General features: G+C 35.6%; 2 protein-coding genes and 1 long non-coding RNA gene across 5 annotated transcripts in view; 1 reads left to right on the forward strand and 2 right to left on the reverse strand.

The window, feature by feature from the left end:
• Positions 1-3284, reverse strand: part of LOC102505472 (cell surface glycoprotein CD200 receptor 1-like) — a 37983-nt gene extending 34699 nt beyond the window's left edge. For all 3 annotated transcript variants that reach the window (XM_032479174.1, XM_032479172.1, XM_032479177.1), the window contains exon 1: positions 3006-3284. In XM_032479174.1, the coding sequence (XP_032335065.1) occupies positions 3006-3057 (52 nt within the window). In that variant the 5' untranslated portion in view covers positions 3058-3284. The remainder of the gene's footprint in view (positions 1-3005) is intronic.
• The window catches only part of LOC116663542, a 118691-nt gene extending 103860 nt beyond the window's left edge, over positions 1-14831 (forward strand). The window contains exon 3 of the long non-coding RNA XR_004319712.1: positions 14284-14831. This is a non-coding gene — a long non-coding RNA (uncharacterized LOC116663542). The remainder of the gene's footprint in view (positions 1-14283) is intronic.
• Positions 10554-20058, reverse strand: part of LOC102508477 (cell surface glycoprotein CD200 receptor 1) — a 36344-nt gene continuing 26839 nt past the window's right edge. Inside the window, exons 4-8 of the mRNA XM_014566253.2 lie at positions 17483-17800; positions 17115-17363; positions 13282-13384; positions 12241-12286; positions 10554-11602 (exon numbers count right to left, since the gene is read on the reverse strand). Coding sequence (XP_014421739.2) covers positions 11507-11602; positions 12241-12286; positions 13282-13384; positions 17115-17363; positions 17483-17800 — 812 coding nt within the window. The 3' untranslated portion in view covers positions 10554-11506. The remainder of the gene's footprint in view (positions 11603-12240; positions 12287-13281; positions 13385-17114; positions 17364-17482; positions 17801-20058) is intronic.

The following is a 20058-nucleotide window of genomic DNA, read 5'->3' on the forward strand; positions in this document are numbered from 1 at the left end:
CATGAGCTACCATAAAATCTTGTATATATTTCCCTGTGCTGTACGGTATAATCTTGTTTATCTGTTCTACAATTTTGAAATCCCAGACTATCCCTTCCCACCCTCCGCCCCTTGGCAACCACAAGTTTGTATTCTATGTCTACGAGTCTATTTCTAAATATTACTCTTCTTTTATCTTCTTGTTTGTCAAAAATGTTACGGAGCAGGAAAATACAGAAAAAAGTAATTAATCCAACTTAGTACTTGTTATTCTTCATTTAACAACTCCAGTTAGCAAAGCAATTGTGAATAAAAAGATATTTAAACTTTTAAAGAGAAACCTGCTTTTTATTATGATATGTCATTTCCCCCCACAAAAATTACTGCTGTACCTTGACATATCAAAAAATATATGCATATAAAACATAAATTCTTTTCACATAAATGATCAATTACTCCCAATATTTAGTTACATCATTGTTAATAAGAAAATGATAGTTCAAGTGATCTGTGAGGCATATGTTACAGCTTCTGGCAGAATAATAAACATTCAAATAATGACGGCTATTTGTTGCTGCTGTTGCTACTGTTTTGTAGTGGTCATTTTTGCCAATCTGCCGTAAGTATTAAATACTAGGATACTATAGGTAGCATAGCAGGATCGTAAGTTTTGTTGCCTATGAATTTCCCATTTCATTAAATATACTTTTAGTGGACAGTCCATTTTAATTAACTAATAGATAACTTGCATCCAGTAAACTTCCAGGAAACAATGGATCTCATAATAGTCAGTATGTCCAGAAAGAAAGAGAGACGTGCACAGACTCCAAGGGGAGAATACACTGGAGACTCAAGACTTTTAAACACAAGGACAAGTAATTCCTTAATAGCTGCATTCCTTATTGACAGGTCAGGTTAATCTATAGTGTATTATTGATGCTAATAATGTTTTTTGCTCAAAGTAGCAAAGGAATCTGGAAAAATTCAGGTGTTTTACTTTTCTCTAAAGAATTTAAGAATTTCTAGTAAAATTTTGCCTAAATGTTTCACAAAAGCATCTTGAAAAGGAGTCTGTAAATAAAACATCAAATGTTAGCATTCTGATCAAAAGAATTTTTGACCAATGTGCTGCTTAAAATTATTTAGAGTTTTTTTCTTTTAAAAAATGGACATTATGATGTTATACAAAAGAACCTCAGGAATGTTTCCTAATATGATTTGTAATACTTTAAAAAAATAATCAACACTTGTCTGTATCTTGAATTTTCAAGTTAGTTAATTTAGGATAATAAAAAGAAGTTGTTTGCAAACTTACAGACCTTACTGACCTAATTTCAGAAGCTGAAATAAATGGATGAAATAAAATAATTGATATATATATGTGTGTGTGTGTGTGTGTGTAGTATATATGATCTGTCCATAAGGGATACCTGTAAGTAATTAGGATATTCTGGAGTTCAATATCATCTCTTGCCTGTGGGGTGTCATGGTTTGCCTGCATTTCACCACTATAGCCGTAGTCCTCTGGGCAGCACTCTCAGAAACACTGCTTTCTTCAGGTTCCTTCATCTTGCAACTTCAGGCCAAGGAGTAGAATGGTTTTCAGAGGTTCTAAGCCACAGAGTCCTGCATTATCTCTTATTGGTTAGGGAAACCACACTTTTGTAAAGTGTTTACCCTTTTATTAAACTCTCCTCAGGTACTTAAAGTGTGTTGTTTGTTTACTGCTGGGGCTCTGACTGATAGACGTCTGACTGATACATTTTGGAGATGTTAAAATGTGAAAAAAAAAATCAGCACCTAAGATAAGTAAAATATATCCGTTAGCCCCTCTGTTCTTCAGTTTCATTTCTGTTAAATAGGAATAATATTCCTCTTAGAATTATTATGACTAAATGAATTAATGCATGTAGAGTACTTAGAAAAGTGTCTGGCATGTAATAAGTGGTCAACAAATATCAGTAGTGTATTTGCAGCATTGTGACAGGTGCCATGAATTACACAAAGATGGGTAAAACACAAAGCACACTTCCAAGAACCCTGGTAATCTTAGTGAGTGACAGCTCTAAGTCTCAAAGTCAGATATTTTGATCTCAAGCCTACTATTTTTCTTTGAAAACTTCCTTGATAATCCAAAATAACTGAAAAGATCACTCTAGTTTAGTGCAAAAGCACTTAAACACTTTTTAAGATAAGTGAAGTATTATTAGTTTTAATTATGTGCAGCAATACAACCTAATAATTAAAATGCATTGTCAGAATACACTCAGAATTAATAAACAGGTGAAAAATTTAAGTTATCTTGAATGTAAAAATGGTAGTTATTTATAAATGAAGAGATTCTTCAAAAGATAGGAAAGAGATTAGAAAACGAATCTTTATTGAGCATCCACCATGTGGGAGGCACTTCTAGACTGAGTACTCACAAACTGTCTGTCAAGGGAAATGGCTATCCCCACTATACGGATGAGGAATCTACCCCAAAGAACAGAGCAGACATTCAAACCCAAAGCCTCCACTGTCAGCAAGAGGGAGCACAGGGAACGACCATGACTTTTCTACATCACGCTGCCTCCAGAATGCTTAAAAAAATATATCCCCTAACGTGGCTTAAATAGCATATACCTACTTATTAGGAGATTTACATTTATGTGTAAACTTGTTCTTAGACTCCTTTTTTTCTTTTGCAAATGGCACAAAGATGCAGTCTAAGAATTATGACAAGTGTCTCTTTTCAAAAACACAAGATTTCTTTAAAGCCTTGTTCCTCAACGTGTGATCTACAGACCAGCAGCAACAGCAACATCTGGAAATTTGTTAGAAATACAGAACAATTAGGCCCCCAGGCAAGGATTATTCTAAAATTGTTAGCCAAGGAAACTGGAAAGAGAAGAATAAAACTGAGCATTTTAAAAGACATGAAAAATTCTGGTGGAAAACAACCTAAGGGATCTTTCTCATCATGGCTTCCTCTGCTTCATCCCAACACACTTCACCCTCTCTCCCACCTTTCCCGACAGACTTACCAGCTATGGAAGGGAGAAAAACTGTGAATAGTCTGCCAAAAGCTGAAGACATCTTCTGAAGGGAGTTCCCTTCTATTTTCTTTTCCTGTCCTTACCTCTCTGTTTTCCTTCCACCATACCATGTACCTAGCTGTGGTCTTTCACTTCTCCTGCCCTCCTCCATAAGCACAGGTGAGAAATCCCCTACTCTCTCCTCCACTGTATCTCTGGCTCATGAACAATTTAAGAAGAAGCATTTCCTGTTTGAAGAGTTGAGGTAATAATGACTGGACTTCCTGGTTTGCGCTTTTATACATTTATTTCTCTCCAGAGAAGCATGTGCATTTGATCCACTATTCCGATAAAATTGTAATAAACTGAGCTGTATCACAGATAATGTGAACCTGATTCTTACAAGGCATGTATCATTATATTCGTTTTTTATAAATAAGGAAGTAGAAAGTCAGAGAGGTTAAGTTACTTACCCTCACCCAGTTAATAATAGAGCTATAAAGTCAGGATAGAAACCGAGATCTGTTCATGGGTAGTTTTCCTTCCCTTGCATTGTATTGTGTGTGTGTGTCTATCTGTATTTGTTTGGTAACTTATGTGGTTTATGAGAGAAGCCAAACATGATCTCTTCCTCTAGAAGTGTGTGCTTTAATACAGAAAACACTGAGACAGAGAGTAGTGAAAAGTAAAACACTTAAAAAGACCATAATACAAATAATTCTCCACCCACATGACCCGCACCCGAGTTAAAGGCTTGGGCTGGGGCGAGGGCTCAGTCTGCAACCAGGAATTAAAGCCCAGTTGCGGAAATTTTACTTTGATCTGTTGAGGACATCTTATGCACAAGCCCCGGACTTCTGTCTTCCACAGATCTGGAGAAGACCAGGTACCAAGATGATGCTGGCTCTTCCTGATCTAAATGGCACCTGGCATTTCTCTGGCACCTCCAGCCTGGCTCCAGCACAGCTGACCCCTTGCTCTTTCTGAACATGACCCTAGTGGAATGTCATCCCTGCTGCAAACTAACAGGGGGCACCACTGCCCACTGCACAAGCTCAGTCCTTTTGTGGGCCACTCCAGGTCTTCCCTGCCTCTGCCTGACCTGCCCGTGCCCTCACCTCACGCTACCACATCCTGCTGACAGTGTTAGCATTTCTATCTCATAATTTCTACTTTATTTCTTCTTTCTTCTACTTGTTTCTGGCTAAGACATTTTAAGAATATGCTGTCTTCTGCCACAAAATAAAGGGTGGCAGGGGACAAGGGAAGAAAACTACAGATTCAGTGCAATGTTAACAGGGTTTTTTATGTGGAAGGGGACAGTGAAGGCTGAGGGAGTAGACTGGTAGGCAGAAGTTTCCACTTATAGATTCTTACATTTTCTTAAACAGACAATAATCCTTCCCTTTGGGCTTGTTCTAACACTGGTTTCAGCTTGGTTACCCAAAGGGATGATTAATGAAAATTTCTTAAGAAAATACATCAGGATCAGATTCTTGTCACCAGATAAATAATTCCTCTACACATTTGAAGATGAAAGAAGGGTTTTTTTTTTAATTTGGTGAATTTTGTTACCATCAATACCCTGGTTATGATATTATAGTATAATTTAGCATAATGTTATCATTAGGTAAATTGGAAATGGTGCACAGGGATCTCTGTGTGATTTCTCACACTTGCTTGAGAATCTATAATTTTCTCAATTAACTCTAATTGGAAAAGATACATGCATTGTTCATAGCAGCACTATTTACAATAGCCAAGACATGGATACAACCTAAATGTCCATCGACAAATGACTGGAAAAAGAAATTGTGGTATATTTATATAATGGAATACTACTCAGCCATAAAATAGAATAAAATAATTCCATTTGCAGCAACATGAATGTCCCTGGAGAATGTCATTCTAAGTGAAGTAAGCCAGAAAGAGAAAGACAGATACCCTATGATATCACTTATATGTGGAATCTAAAAAACAGAAAAAAAGGAGGATACTAATGAACACATCTACAAAACAGAAACAGACTTGCAGACAAAGTAAACAGTCTTATGGTTACCGGGGAAAGGATGGGAAGGGATAAATTTGGGAGTTTGAGATTTGCAAATGTTAGCCACTATATATAAAAATAGATTTTAAAAAGTTTATTCTGTATAGCACAGGGGACTGTATTCAATATCTTGTAATAACCTTTAATGAGACAAAATATGAAAACAAATATATGTATATGCATGACTGGAACATTGTGCTGTGCACCAGAAATTGACATATTGTAACTGACTTTATTTCAGTAAAAAAAAAAATTTGAAAGTCAAGTCTGTATCTTGAATCTTGAAGTTAGTTAATTTAGGGTAATAAAAAGGAAGTTGGTTACAAACTTACAGACTTTGCTGGCCTAATTTCAGAAGCTAAAACACATGGATGGAATAAAATAATTTGAGATATTATTATATATATCATCCATCCATAAGGGATACTTCCAAGTAATTAGGATATTCTGTATGTCATCACTACACCTAAAGTTTTAGGGAAATTCACATCCTTTCAAAAATGTTCTTTAGTGCCTCTAATAGAGATTTAATATAGTATTTGGAAGTTGGTGATTGTTGTTTCTGACACCAGCCACTGGAAAAGTTTGTTTTTTAACAAATCCATCACCTCACATAGTATCTTTTTTTGAAATGGGAAAATTTCAAGTATAAAATACTGTATTATTAACTGTAGTAGCCATGCTGTACATTAGACCCCAGAACTTTTTCATCTTATAACTGAAGGCATGTACCCTTTGACCAGCATTTCCCAATTTTCCCCACATCCGAACCCCAGATAATCACTATTCTACTCTGTCTCTATGAATTTAACCTTTCCCCTTTAGATTCCACATGTCATGCAACATTTGTCTTTCTCTCTCTGGCTTATATCACTGAGCATAATGCCTTCCAGGTTCATCCATGTTGTCACAAATGATAGGATTTTCTTTCTTAAGGCTCAGTAATAACCCACCACATTTTCTTGATCCATTCATCCATCAACACACTCAGGATTTTTTCCGTATCTTGGCTATTGTGAATAATGCCTCAATAAAAAATGAAAGTACAGCTATCTCTGCAAGATAATGGTTTCATATCCCTTGGATATTTACTTAGAAGTAAGATTACTGAATCATGTGATAGTCCTAGTTTTAATTTTTTGAGGACTTGCCATACTGTTTTCCATAGTGGTTGTACTAGTTTACATCCCTGCCAGCAGTGTACAGGGGTTCTCTTTTCACCACATCCTTGCCAGCATTTGTTACCTCATTTTTTATTGATAATGGCCATCCTAGTAGGTACGAAATGATATCTCATCATGATTTTGATTTGCATCTCCTTGATGATTAGTGATGTTGAGCACCTTTTTATGTACTCATTGGCGATCTGTATGTCTTCTTTGGAAAAATGTCTACTCATGTCCTTTGCCCATTTTTAAATTGGAGTATTTGGTTTTGGTTTTAAGTTTTTCAGAGTTTGTGTGTGTGTGTGTGTGTGTTGGGTGTATTTTGGTTTGGTTTGGTTTGGTTTGGTTTGGTTTTTTGTTACTGAGTTGCATGAGTTCCTTATATATTTTGGATATTGACTTCTTAACTGATATGGTTTGCAAATGTTTTCTTCCATTTCATAGGTTGCCTTTTCATTTTTGTTGATGTATAAATAACTCATATAACATTGTATTAGTCTCAGGTGTACAACATAATGATTTTTTATTTGTATATATTGTAAAATGATCATCACAATAAGTCTAGTTAACACTCACCACCACACACAGTTACAAAATGTTTTTCTTATGAAGAGAACTTTTAAGATTTATTCTCTTAGCAACTTTTGAATGTACAATACTGTATTATTAACTATAGTCACCATGCTATACATTATATCCCCATGATTTATTTATTTTATAACTAGAAGTTTGTACCTTTGGACTCCACCCCTTTCACCTGCCCCCCTACCCCCACCTCTGGCAACCACCAATATAGTCTCTGTATCTGTGAGCTTGGTTTGGAATGTTTTTCTTTGTTGTTTTTTTTTTTTTTTGAGATTTTACATAATTCAGTTCATATGCTATTTGTCTTTCTTTGTCTGAATTATTTCACTCAGCATAATGCCCTCAAATTCCATCCATGTTGTCACAAATGGAAGTTTTTCATTTTTTATGGCTGAATTATATTCCATTGTATGTATTTACCACATTTTCTTTATCCATGCATCCATCAATGGACACTTAGATTGTTTCCATGTCTTGGCTACAGTAAGTCACCAATATAGAAAAGCAGAGTAAAAGAAAAAATAAAACAGTTGGGGGAGAAAACATAGTAAATGAGACATGTAATGTAAGATTGTAGAAACATGACCAAATACATAAGTAATCACAACAAATATGAATGGCTTAAACGGTCATTAAATTTAAAATTCTTATTTTTTTTTCCAGGAACATCCATCCATGTTGCTGCAAATGGCGTTATGCTGTCATTTTTATGGCTGAATACTATTCCATTGTATAAATATACCACATCTTCTTTATCCAGTTATCCATTGATGGACATTTAGGCTGTTTCCATGTCTTGGCTATTGTAAATAGTGCTGCTATGAACTTTGGGGTGCAGGTGTCATCCTGAAGTAGGGTTCCTTCTGGATATAAGCCCAGGAGTGGGATTCCTGGGTCATGTGGTAAGTCTATTCCTAGTCTTCTGAGGAATCTCCATACTGTTTTCCATAGTGGCTGCACCAGACTGCATTCCCACCAGCAGTGTAGGAGGGTTCCCCTTTCTCCACACCCTCTCCAGCATTAATCATTTGTGGACCTTTGAATGATGGCCATTCTGGCTGGTGTGAGGTGATACCTCATCCTAGTTTTGATTTACATTTCTCTGATAATTAGTGATATTGAGCATTTTTTCATGTGCCTGTTGATCATTTGTATTTCTTCCTTGGAGAATTGCTTGTTGAGGTCTTCTGCCCATTTTTGGATTGAGTGGTTTGTTTTTTTCTTATTAAGTCATATGAGCTGCTTATATATTCTGGAGATCAAGCCTTTGTCGGTTTCATCATTTGCAAAAATTTTCTCCCGTTCTGTAGGTTGTTGTTTTGTTTTACTTATGGTTTCCTTTGCTGTGCAGAATCTTGTAAGTTTAATTAGGTCCCATTTGTTTATTCTTTCTTTTATTTCTATTGCTTGGGTAGACTGCCCTAGGAGAACATTTTTGAGAGGTATGTGAGATAATGTTTTGCCTATATTTTCTTCTAGGAGGTTTATTGTATCTTGTCTTAATGTTTAAGTCTTTGATCCATTGTGAGTTGATTTTTGTGTATGGTGTAAGGGAGTGTTCTAGCTTCATTGATTTACATGCTGCTGTCCAATTTTCCCATAACGCCATTTGCAGCAATATGAATTTTCCTGGAGAATGTCATTCTAAGTGAAGTAAGCCAGGAAGAGAAAGAAAAATACCATATGAGATCACTCATACGTGGAATCTAAAAAAAAAAAATGAACATAAATACAAAACAGAAACAGACTCATAAACATAGAATACAAACTTGTGGTTGCCAAGGGGGTGGGGGGTGGGAAGGGACAGACTGGGATTTCAAAATTTGTAGATACTGACAGGCATATGTAGAATAGATAAACAAGATTATACTGTATAGCACAGGGAAATACATACAAAATCTTGTGGTAGCTCACAGCAAAAAAAAAATTTGACAATGAATATACATATGTTCATGTATAATTGAAAAATTGTGCTCTACATTGGAATTTGACACAACATTGTAAAATGACTATAACTCAATAAAAAATGTTTTTAAAAAAGTTAAAATTCTCAAATGAGTTACAAAAAAACAGCTGTATCTTCTTTCTAAAAAAGCTATAGTTTCTTTATAAAAGGTGTGCCTAAAATAAAATGTCACAGGAAAGTTAAAAATAAAAAGATAGACAACACGCCAGGCAAATACTAACCAGTGAAAGGATAGACTGGGCAGCCAAGGAGGGAGCTATTCAGATTTCCCATCAAAAGATAACATACCATTCAGTTCCAAGGAGTGCAATTAGCTGATGGTCATCAGTTGTTAACACCTCAGGCTTCATTTCAGCTTTTGAGCTGAAGCCATACTCTCTTCCCAACCAGTGACTAAGCATGAAGGGGTATCAGATTTTTGACCATCTGCCCATAGGAGATTCTTTTTACAAGCAATCTTTGCTCCAGGGCTTCTCAATGGTTTGGCCATGACTTTGACGGTTCTGTATTGTGATCTGAGGCTCCCCCTCTTCTATCCTACTTCCTCGCCTCTTTGCTTTCACAAGTTTCATTCAGATCAGCATCATGGTCTAAAGACTTGCCCTCCTCTATCCTGCTTCCAACCCTTTTAATCTTTCAAAGGTGAAACCTCTCTCGTCCAATTAACCTTTATCTCGACTAACCCCATCTCACCCTCTGCTTCCTGGATTACCTGACACACCTGATCCAATCTTTAGATATTCTGATTCAGCAGGTCTAAAGTAGATTTGGGAAATTTATATAATTTTTTTTATTTCCCTACATGATTCTGATATTCAACTATGTTTAACACCCCTGTAATGGAAAATTTTAATACATTTAGTTCCTCTACAGTGTAATTTGACATTTATAAATTATCTTGAAATCTTCACTATGGTGTCATTTGACATGGTTGTTTTGACATTATCAAGTTAAGATGTAAAATATTTAAACAGATATTCTTGAACCTAACTAAGAGTGAAACTCATCCCAATGAGAGGATGGATGAAGAATTAAGAAAATGGCAAAAACAGGGTTATGATGTCTATTGGGCACACCACTTCGTAATATTTATATGCAGAAACTTAATGGACTGGTTTTTTGGCCAATCAAAATGGTTTGGTCAAAATATCATGTCCCAAGTGTTATTATATTAGTTTTACATGCAAAATAGACTAAAAGTCCTTTTAAGAATAAAGCCTAGTGTAACCAAAATGTCTTCAGGGAGACCAACCTATTAAGAAAACAAAATAGCTGTCTTAGATGTTTCAAATGACACAATTAAAGAATGAATGAATTTTTGTTTTAATTTCTACCATGTTGAAACATTTTAATTTTCAGTATCATTTTTCCTGCTTTGGAGTAAATAGACTTATTTTTCATAATTGTTCATAATTAAATTATATTTTTCATAATATTAAAAATGATTAATATACACATTCCCAATATTTTATTCCATAGAAAAATGGAAGAAAGGGTCATGTCATCCCATGGCTATTCCCTTAGCACAAAGACCATATTTTATAGATATCCAAAGTCCTCCATAATGCATATTTAGCTGGTTATATAGCCAATAAACATTTGTTACTTGATAAATACATCACAATAAAGTGTACACCATAAAAATACACACTTCCTGTTTATCACATCTGCAAAACTATTAGGCATTAGATATCAATACTTCTAATGAGATACAATAATCTCAGAAGAGGCTAATGTCCTCATATGTGTGTCCTCTCTCTCACACACACACATAAAACATGACAGAAAAATATAAATTCAGTTTTATTAAATAGTGAAATTCTTATTATAATCTTATATTAGCTAACAGGAGGTTGGAATCTTACAAATATTAAAATAACAGGAAAGGTGCATTCAAATAGGGTTGGGCAGAGAACGTAAATTGATGCAATTTGACGTATCAGTCAATAATAAAAATAATAAAAATGCACAAACCCTTTGACCTGGCAATTTCACTCAAGGAAATTATCTTACAAATATACTCAAACAAACACAGAGAGATATAAGCACAAGAAACATTCTATGTAGTATTGTTTATACTAGCAGAATTAACAAAACTTCATCTAAATGTCTATCACCAGGGTTAATTTAATTAACCAGACATACAATGGAATTTTATGTAACCATTAAGAAGAATGAGGTAGCTCTGCTTGGGTTGATATAAAAGATCTACAAGATATGTTACATTATTAGCTTTCTATAAGTACAGAACACAATTATAGTATGTTCCCATTTGTGTCTTGACAAAGATATGTATATGTAAATAAACATATAAATGTACACATATACTTGCACATATACATATGACACACACACATAGACATTTTCTATAAGATTACATAAAAATTCTTGGTAATTGTTCCCTCTGTAGAGTTATTTGAGGAAACTCAGTTTTCCTCATCTACTGTACTGAACAATTTGTATATTTTATCATGAGCAGATGCTTTCTTTGTAATATTATCAGTTCTTCAGAGAACAAGCTTGTGACAGCTAAAATTCTAAAATTTCAATTGTATAAGGATACAAATGCAAATCCTCTAGAATGTCTCTGTCTTCTAAGAATCTTTGAAAAGCCAATTTCAAAATAGGCCTTCCATTCCAGAACTCTAAGAAAATCAAAACAGTATCTGTACTGCATCTTGATTCATTTGTCCTGGTGCTGGATTCCCGGAGCATATAAAGTATGGAGACTCATCCCATCAACTTAACTTTGTGACACCTGAGACGTCTTCACCCTGTTTGTAGTATCATACAGGGGATTGTTCTTCTCTGTGTAGCTGGCATAGGGCTGCATTTCATCCTAAGAAAGAACCCAAAGTTAAAATCAATTTAAATAAACCCAGTAATCCTTAACTACCTGTGTTTTTCTAACAAGTGCCTGTGGCTTTAGTGTCTACAAATAGTGGTCTCTGGGCTTACATGAACGTAAGAGTGAGATTTTTCTAATATGTTATCAAAAATTATTTTAAGTCTCAGTGTGAGATCATAAAGGCTGTCTGAAAGTAGGAGTGGAGAAGAATGAAATGATATGAGAAGTATTTCAGAGGAGAGGGTCAAAGACTTAATTAGCTACAGGTTATAAGAGATTATAGTGCTGGATAGGTTTTAAGCTTAATTGAGAGGGAAATGATGACAGTATTGGAAAAAGGGAAGTCAAGAATGAGAGATGGTTTTTCCAAAGATTATAGTCCAAATGAGGCAAACACATCTTTTGTAGGATGCAGCTCTTGAAATAAAAACATAGATTTGGAGTGTACATAAATAGTACTTGGTAGATAATTAACAAAATAAGAACACCTGACTATTTGCATTATAAAATTAGAAATTTTTACTTTTCAACTAAAATGCTAATATTGATGCAAGTTACAAATTATGTGACTAGGTTTTCAGACTACATGGCTTAAAAGTTTGCAAATATTCTTTTTAATCTTATCTTACCTCTTCAACAACTGGAGTAGGTTCTGTTTTTTTTAATTTACATTTTCTGCAAAAATAAAAATAAGCTGGAGTGAATGTCAAAACATTATTAATCAGATTGAGAATGGAAAGACAAACCAATATACTATTGACAATTGTGGTTCATTTTTATAGAAGCCATAATAAATCAGAAATGAACTATCAGAAATGAGTAAAGAATACTGCTTGTAGTTAATAAATCCAAATAAGATCATTCTGGATTTTGGAAAGGGAAGTGAAATTATGCAAAGAATCTGGATGTAATAGAATATATATGACACCATCTTTGGTACATGAAGTGAATTATTATAATTCTTTTCCCAAGTAGAAAAAAGCATACACTCTCTCTCCCAAGATCCTGTCCTAAATGGCCTAACTCACTATGCTTGCATGTCTAAGTAACCTAGAAAAATCCCCCTTGTCATTGAGAGTAGTCCAAGCCTATTATTTTCAGGACATGCTTCTCTTTTTTTTATATATATAATCATTTTACAATGTTGTGTCAAATTCCAGTGTAGAGCACAATTTTTCAGTTATACGTGGACATACATATATTCATTGTCACATTGTTTTCTCTGTGAGCTGCCATAAGATCTTGTATATATTTCCCTGTGCTATACAGTATAATCTTGTTTATCTATTCTACATTTTGAAATCCCAGTCTGTCCCTTCCCACTCCCTGCCCCCTTGGCAACCACAAGTTTGTATTCTATGTCTATGAGTCTGTTTCTGTTCTGTATTTATGCTTTTATTTTTGTTTTTGTTTTTTTGATTCTGTATATGAGCGATCTTATATGGTATTTTTCTTTCTCTTTCTGGCTTACTTCACTTAGAATGACATTCTCTAGGAACATCCATGTTGCTGCAAATGGCATTATGTTGTTGGTTTTTATGAGGACATGCTTCTTGATTATGAGAGAATTGATGTTAACATCTTAGTTTTGCCAAGTCAGTCAGTTCCATATTTCTGATTCCTTTCTAACCCAATAGAGAGGAGAAGAGAAAAAAAACATCAGTCAGTACCTGCAGCCATGGATTTTCAAAAGCCAAATGGATCCCACGATGACCAAGACAATAAACACAGGGGAGGTGATATATAAAATTCTTAGGTGTTCTATTCTGGTACCTGTAAATATATACACAAAAATACATGATTTAATAAAAATTATTCAGCACTAGAAGGAAATGAGTATCAAGCCATGAAATTAGGGAGGAAATATAAAAGCAGATGACTAAGTGAAAGAAGCCAATCTTGAAAAGGCTAAATACTGTGTGATTCCAAACATGACATTCTGGAAAAAAGAAAACCATGGAGTAAAAAGTTCAGGGATCATTAAAGGTTAGGGCGGAAGGAGGGATGAATAGGTGGAGCACAGAGGATTTTTAAAGCAGCGAAACTGCTCATGGTGAATACATGTCATTTATACGTTTGTCAGAACTCATAGAATGTGCACCTAGAGTGAACCCTACTGTGAACTATGGACTTTGAGTGAAAATGATGTATATTAAGGTAGGCTCATTGACTTTAACAAATGTACCACTGCACTGTAAAGGGTGAAGATAGATGGGGAGGCTGAGCATGCGTAGGGGCACGGGTTACCTTCCACTCAATATTGCTGTCATCCTAGAACAACCCTAAAAGACAAAGTCTATTTTAAAATTATACATATACATATATATGTATACGTATGTATATTTATATGGCTGAAGAATGTCTCAGTACATGAAATTAATTTCTGCGATTTTATTTTTAAAACTTTTGACTGATTAATAGTTCAAATAATTGTTATAATAAAATTGCTTTAAGATTTCAGGCTCAAGTTTTTAGCAAGACATCATCTTATGTCAGGATTTCATTTTTTTAAGGATTCACATGGGGAATTCCTGTAGGAGAGAGGTGAAATTTAGATCTCTTCTGTTACAGTAATAGAGTGTGTCTCATCTCCAATATTCAGAAATAAATAGGGAGTTGTAAGGAAGGTAGTTGGAAAAATAACCCTCATTCTGAAATCACCTTTCTTCCAGGGCATCGAAACTGGAATGAAGGCACGGCAGCAACTTTAAATGATTCATTAACTGCTGGCAGCAATATAAAGCTCAATCTGACAAGAGGACAAGTCAACAAAGGAACTGCCAACTCTGAGAAGTTTTAAGACTGTACTCCTGGTGTTTTGCGAATGTGGGCAGGGCAGCAGACAGAGGTGAGTGGAAGCTGCATCCAGTCCCTCCACCTTCCTTCAGTATTTTGTTTTCAAATATTGACTTTTATTTGAAAAAGAAACAGTTAAAAAGAAAGTTTTTACAGTTAAAAATGACAACATAGTTTTGAAACCCTCTCTTTCAAACTAATGGGCTTTCATTCAAAGTGCACTAGCAGAGGTGAAGGTGCACCCTGCAAGGAAGACATACCTGCCCTGGGTGGGAGTGGACGAGAGAGTCCCTTCAATTCTGAGATTCTATAAATACGAAGTCACATCGTAATTCTGGGTGGTCGGAGTTCATACATAACCAGGGCGCGATTACTCTTCTCAGTAAATGCTGCTAAACTCTTTAAAATATGTATATATAACTTGAAGAATGGATATTAGAAAATGGTGGCTTAAACATACGGGTTTTTCTCTTCTCCTTTCTTAACACTAAAATATCAGTAGATTAATTTTTTTAAGTATAGGTTTTCAAAGACAAAGATAACATGAAGAAAGACAAGAGCAAATGAAAGATTTCAACTTGTTTTTAGGTGGAAAATGGACAGAAGAATGGCAAATAATTCAGACTGAAATAGAGGGGAGAGGATAGCTCAAGTGATAGAGTGCTCGCTTAGCATGCATGAGATCCTGGGTTCAATCCCCAATACCTCCTCCAAAAATAAAAGTAAATGAATAAACCTAATTACCTCCCCATACACAAAATAAATAAAACAAAGAAAAATTTTTTAAAAAGAAAGAAAGAAATTTTAAAAAAAATTTAGAGTGAAATAAGTGTAATCCTTAGTGAAGACTCTAGAGCAGGAAGGACCAAACATAGAGAAGAGGGAATCTGGGGAGTGAAGTGTGGGGCTAAAAGTTGGAAGCTTCCCTGAAAGTCTTGATTAAGAACTGATAAGTTGCCAAGTGTCCTCCCTTATTGTGCAGCCAGGTCACTACACCTCACCCCGCCAGCAGAAAACAGAAAGTATGGCCCAAATAAAGGTGAACCGGAGAAACTCCCAGAGTCAAGGATCCAGACATAATGAATGGTGGAGACAAAGCGTCAGACCACACACTCACACACACACACACACACACACACACACACACACACACACCCCTCTCCTCCCTGCTCCCAGAACACTGACAGTCAGGATTATCCTTCCAAAGCAAGACTGGAGGGTTATTTTTTTGCAGAGCCTGAACAACCTCAGTGAAAAGAACCTTCAGATACATAAGGAAATAAGGAATCCCCAATTTTAAAAAAAATCACCTCATTTTCACCCTATGGAAGCCTACTAGTTGACAAGTCCACTCATAGATAACATAGCTTCCAGTCAGCTACTTGGTGCTCACTTGGAAGTGAATGGATAGCCAAAGAGTTAAGGAAAGCCTTGTATGTGGAAGAAAGATTAAAACAAATGTCGGGAAGGCAGAAGGAACTCAGATTAAATAGGTTTGCATCAAGCAGAGGATGGGAGGAAAGAAGACATCCAGGACAATAGCTGTGCAGCAGGTCTTGTGACCAGCCAGGCCAGATAAGAGCAGGGGCGTGTAAAACTGGAGGAAGAATGTCATCAAGAAAAAAAGAGAACTGACAGATTTCCTAAAAAATCTGACCATGTGGAAAGCAGTATTAAGAGTCATTTTCTAAGTTTTTTTAGTGAGTTAATGATAATTAACAATAGGTACATGCATTATAAGAAAACAAAAAATTAAAGCAATTAAGACCAAGAAAAACAAAAAAGTTTTCAAAAATGAAAGTGAGTTTACTTCTTGATTCAGCACTTAACAAAACATACCCTTTCAAAATAATGTAAACACTAGCTATCTAATTTAATGAAAAATTGCTGTTTTACTGCATATGAAGGATGAGGGGAGGGAAGAAGGTAAAGTTAAATCCTCATCTACCATAAGAGGAAGTGGGTCTATTATATCTAAATTCCCTATATTCAGAAATAGCACCATAACCTTGTTGTTTATAAAAACTGAGTCAATTACTAGAAGAAACACTTGAATATTCAAAAGTACTTTCATCTGGAGATTTTTGTATGAATGGAGAGGTAGGGGTGGGGAGGCAGAGTAGGCTAACATTTTTCATTATAACCTTATAGAACTACATAGAATTCAAAGTATGTGAGTTATGTTGATTAAAATAACATTTTTAATAATAAGGCATAAGAATAGGATGGGAGCAGAGAGTAGAGAAGCTAAATAATGAACCATAGATGCTACTATAAGACATTAAGAAATTTCACCAGAAGAGCCTGGAGGAGAAAATTCTACCAGACTAAAAATTCATGAAGGTAACTTATGAGTGATTTTATTACCCTAATAAAATTATAATTATTTGTTTAAGAGTACATTTTATCTTGCAGTTAAAGCCATAATTATTTATTTTAAAGTATATTACACATGCCAATTTAGTAATACAGAAGGGAACATTAAAAGCAGAATCAGAAAGCCATTCTTTAGTATGGCTTTTTACAACAAATTTCTCTATTATTCTTCTAGACAAATCTCTTTATTTTGAAGAGGAGAGGGAGATAAAGTAGAGGGTGGAAAGGACATTCTTGAATGAAATTTTTCTGCACATTCCTTTTTCCTTCTTAAGGTTAACTCCTCTGAAAGAATGGAAAAATCAAACACAAAACTAGAACAATTACTAACCTTGATTCAACTGTATGGTCAGACTCTTGTTGCCAGTCAAGTGGGAGACAGAGCAGGACACATTCTGTACATGGTGGCCCTCCCAGTGGCAGGTACTCTGGACAGTCACTGTGCCATTGCCCCAGGGTTCTTGAACAGTGGTACAAGCCCTCTCTGGGGTCCAGGAGATCTGTGCAGCTGGCTTCCCTGCAGCTGCCTTGCACACTGCAGTTCCATCCTTGCTTTGAACCAGGGTCACCTCAGGGGGCACTGCAGAAATGTAGGGAAAATGCTTCAGTCTTAACACATGGGACGTGAAATTTAGAGAGAGATTTGCTTCAGTCCCAAATCTGGTTATCTGAAACACCACAATATATAGTGTTTCTTACCTAAGACTTGGAGGTGATATCCATGATAGAAATTCCCATTAAGTGTTACCATTTCACACTTGTAATACCCATCGTGAGTGATGGCCACTGGGTTAATCTGAAGGGCAGGAATCTTGTCAGGTCTGGAGCCCCAGGTTATTATTCTCTCATCGGTGCAGTTTCCCTTTGTCTCATTTGTATCACCCCTGTAGACTCTGTTGCAGGGGGGCTTGTCTCTGAGGACTACTTCCCACGTTGTTAACAGCACAGCTGTACACAGCACAGGAGGGCAAGAGAGCACAGGCTTTGTATCCACTGGTACAGATCGTGTAGTGTTGACTGGACACACACATACACACAAACAGAGAATTATAAGAGAAAAGCTTGATAAAGAAATTCATGTGTTAAAACTTATTCACAGCATATTCCATGAAGTTGTACTAGAACATTACTTTCCTGATGATCTTATTCCAGAAATATTAGAATTATATAAGAAATTAACATTCATGAAATATATATATATAAAGTATTAAACCCATCCAAAGATTAACCATCTTTCTCTTGTATTATGTATCATTAGAGAAACAACATTTATTATATGTGTGACAAATTTTTTAAGGCATTATGAAATTAATTCAGGAATCTTGATATCTATGAAACAAACAGATGAGAAAACGGAATCTAAATTAAAAGACAGTGTTCTGAATCTACTCTTTTGGCCACAGGACTATTAGATTTATCATATAATTCATACTCCTCACAGGGGAAAACGGAATAATTAGTGATGTGGTTTATCTCCTCCTAAGTTTTGATGAAAGTGAAAAAATCAGTAACATCAGAACTAAATACCTATCCATAAGGGTGGCTTTTCAGACAAATATAAATGTGGAAAGATACAGTACTTTGATTAAAAATAACTAAGATGGCATTCAGGTTGAACAAGCTGGAAGGCTTTTTGTTTAATTTTTATTTGAAGAATTACAAAGTCAGTGACATCAACAGATTTTAAAACAATCCGTAATTTCATTAGTTGGACCATCCCACAAAAATAAAAAATGATGATGCCTAATGGTAAGAGATGCTTAGATGTATTTTTTCTGTTAAAAAAGTAACATAGTATATAAATATAAAACAAAGGGAAAATAAGTGTTTTCCTCTATAAATTTTCTGTTCAAAGGATTTTATTGCAAATGTGATATTATCAACCTTTGAATGAGTTTCCTTTCCTTCCTATTCAGTCACATATGTACTCCCACATAGTTTGCTGTGAACTTTGCTCACAGATTTTGTTTCCATACATTCAATATCATTATCAGGATTAAATACAGCATTGACCTATTTTTCCATATTTTAAAGTAAAAATTAAGAATAGAAAGCATCTTCCACTTAAAAGCTCGCTCTTTTCCATAAACTGACACGTGTCCCTGATTGATAGGCGTTTGCTGAGAGGTGATTAGGTGTATTTGTTGCAACTTACCTGTACAAAGGTGAGTGTCGGTGATTTCATCAGATTAACATGAACAGAACCAGCTGGGGTGGGGCAAAATTTTTATATGGATGAAGCTTATTTTTTCTAAACTTTTCACTTAATATCTCTGCTCTGCTCTGTTGCCTGCTCTGTGATGTATTCAATTTGCATTTTATAGCCCAATAAAGATCATATTACTAGATAAAGAAAGAGGGAGGATTTCAAAGGAAATCTAAGAGGGCAGTTAAATTCATGCTCTTTCCACCACTCCAAGTGGCATCCCCTCACAGAGGGAACCTCCAACTTGCCAAAGGCTTAGACACAGGCAGGCACATGGCTTGTTAGAGAACTGCCAGAGGTTGGGTGTAGGAAGTATATGTGCATCAGGGAAACATGCTGAATGTGCATCAGGGAAAGATGCTGAAGATAAAACCAGAAAGATAAGAGACTGGTGAGGGATTCAGTGTTGAATGCTTTTCTGCAGTTCTTGGGATTTTGAACTTGAGCTTATAGGCAGTCAAAGGCATTAATGTTTTGCCTAATATTTGTCCTCAAGATCTGACTCTGTTTTTTTGTTTGTTTTTAAGGAAAGTACAAGCTAATCGAATAAACATGCATTTAAACAGGAGCACAGTATCCAAAAAGTGACTCCAATGGTGAGGATTTCAAGCACTGCAGATGTTCTATGTTCTTTCACCTTCCTTCTCTCTATGACCTTTAGTCAATCACCCTTCACCTATAATGATAGTTCTAATGTTATTGATATTATTTCACCCTTTCTTCATTCTCTTCTTTCTTTGTTCATAGCTGTTGTGATAATTTACCAATGGCCAGTACTGCCCTCACACTCAGTGGGTCTGACACCTGCCTACAAATATATTCTCCATGCGCTCCTGTGATCAGATCAGGTGATTTCACCTCTTACTTCACTAAGGTAGCGGGTAGATTGGCATCGTTGCTCCCACACTGGCAGACATATCCCATCTCTTCCCCATCCTTTGTCTATAAAATATCTTCCAGTCTCATCTAACCTTAAGCACACAGACAAATTCCAGTTGGCTTTGAGGGATTTCCTTTCTTATCTCACAACCAAACCCTAGTTTAAGTCCCTGTCGCCCTGCACCAGGAT

Source organism: Camelus ferus, chromosome 1, assembly GCF_009834535.1.
Source record: "Camelus ferus isolate YT-003-E chromosome 1, BCGSAC_Cfer_1.0, whole genome shotgun sequence".
NCBI classification, from domain to species: Eukaryota; Metazoa; Chordata; class Mammalia; order Artiodactyla; family Camelidae; genus Camelus; species Camelus ferus.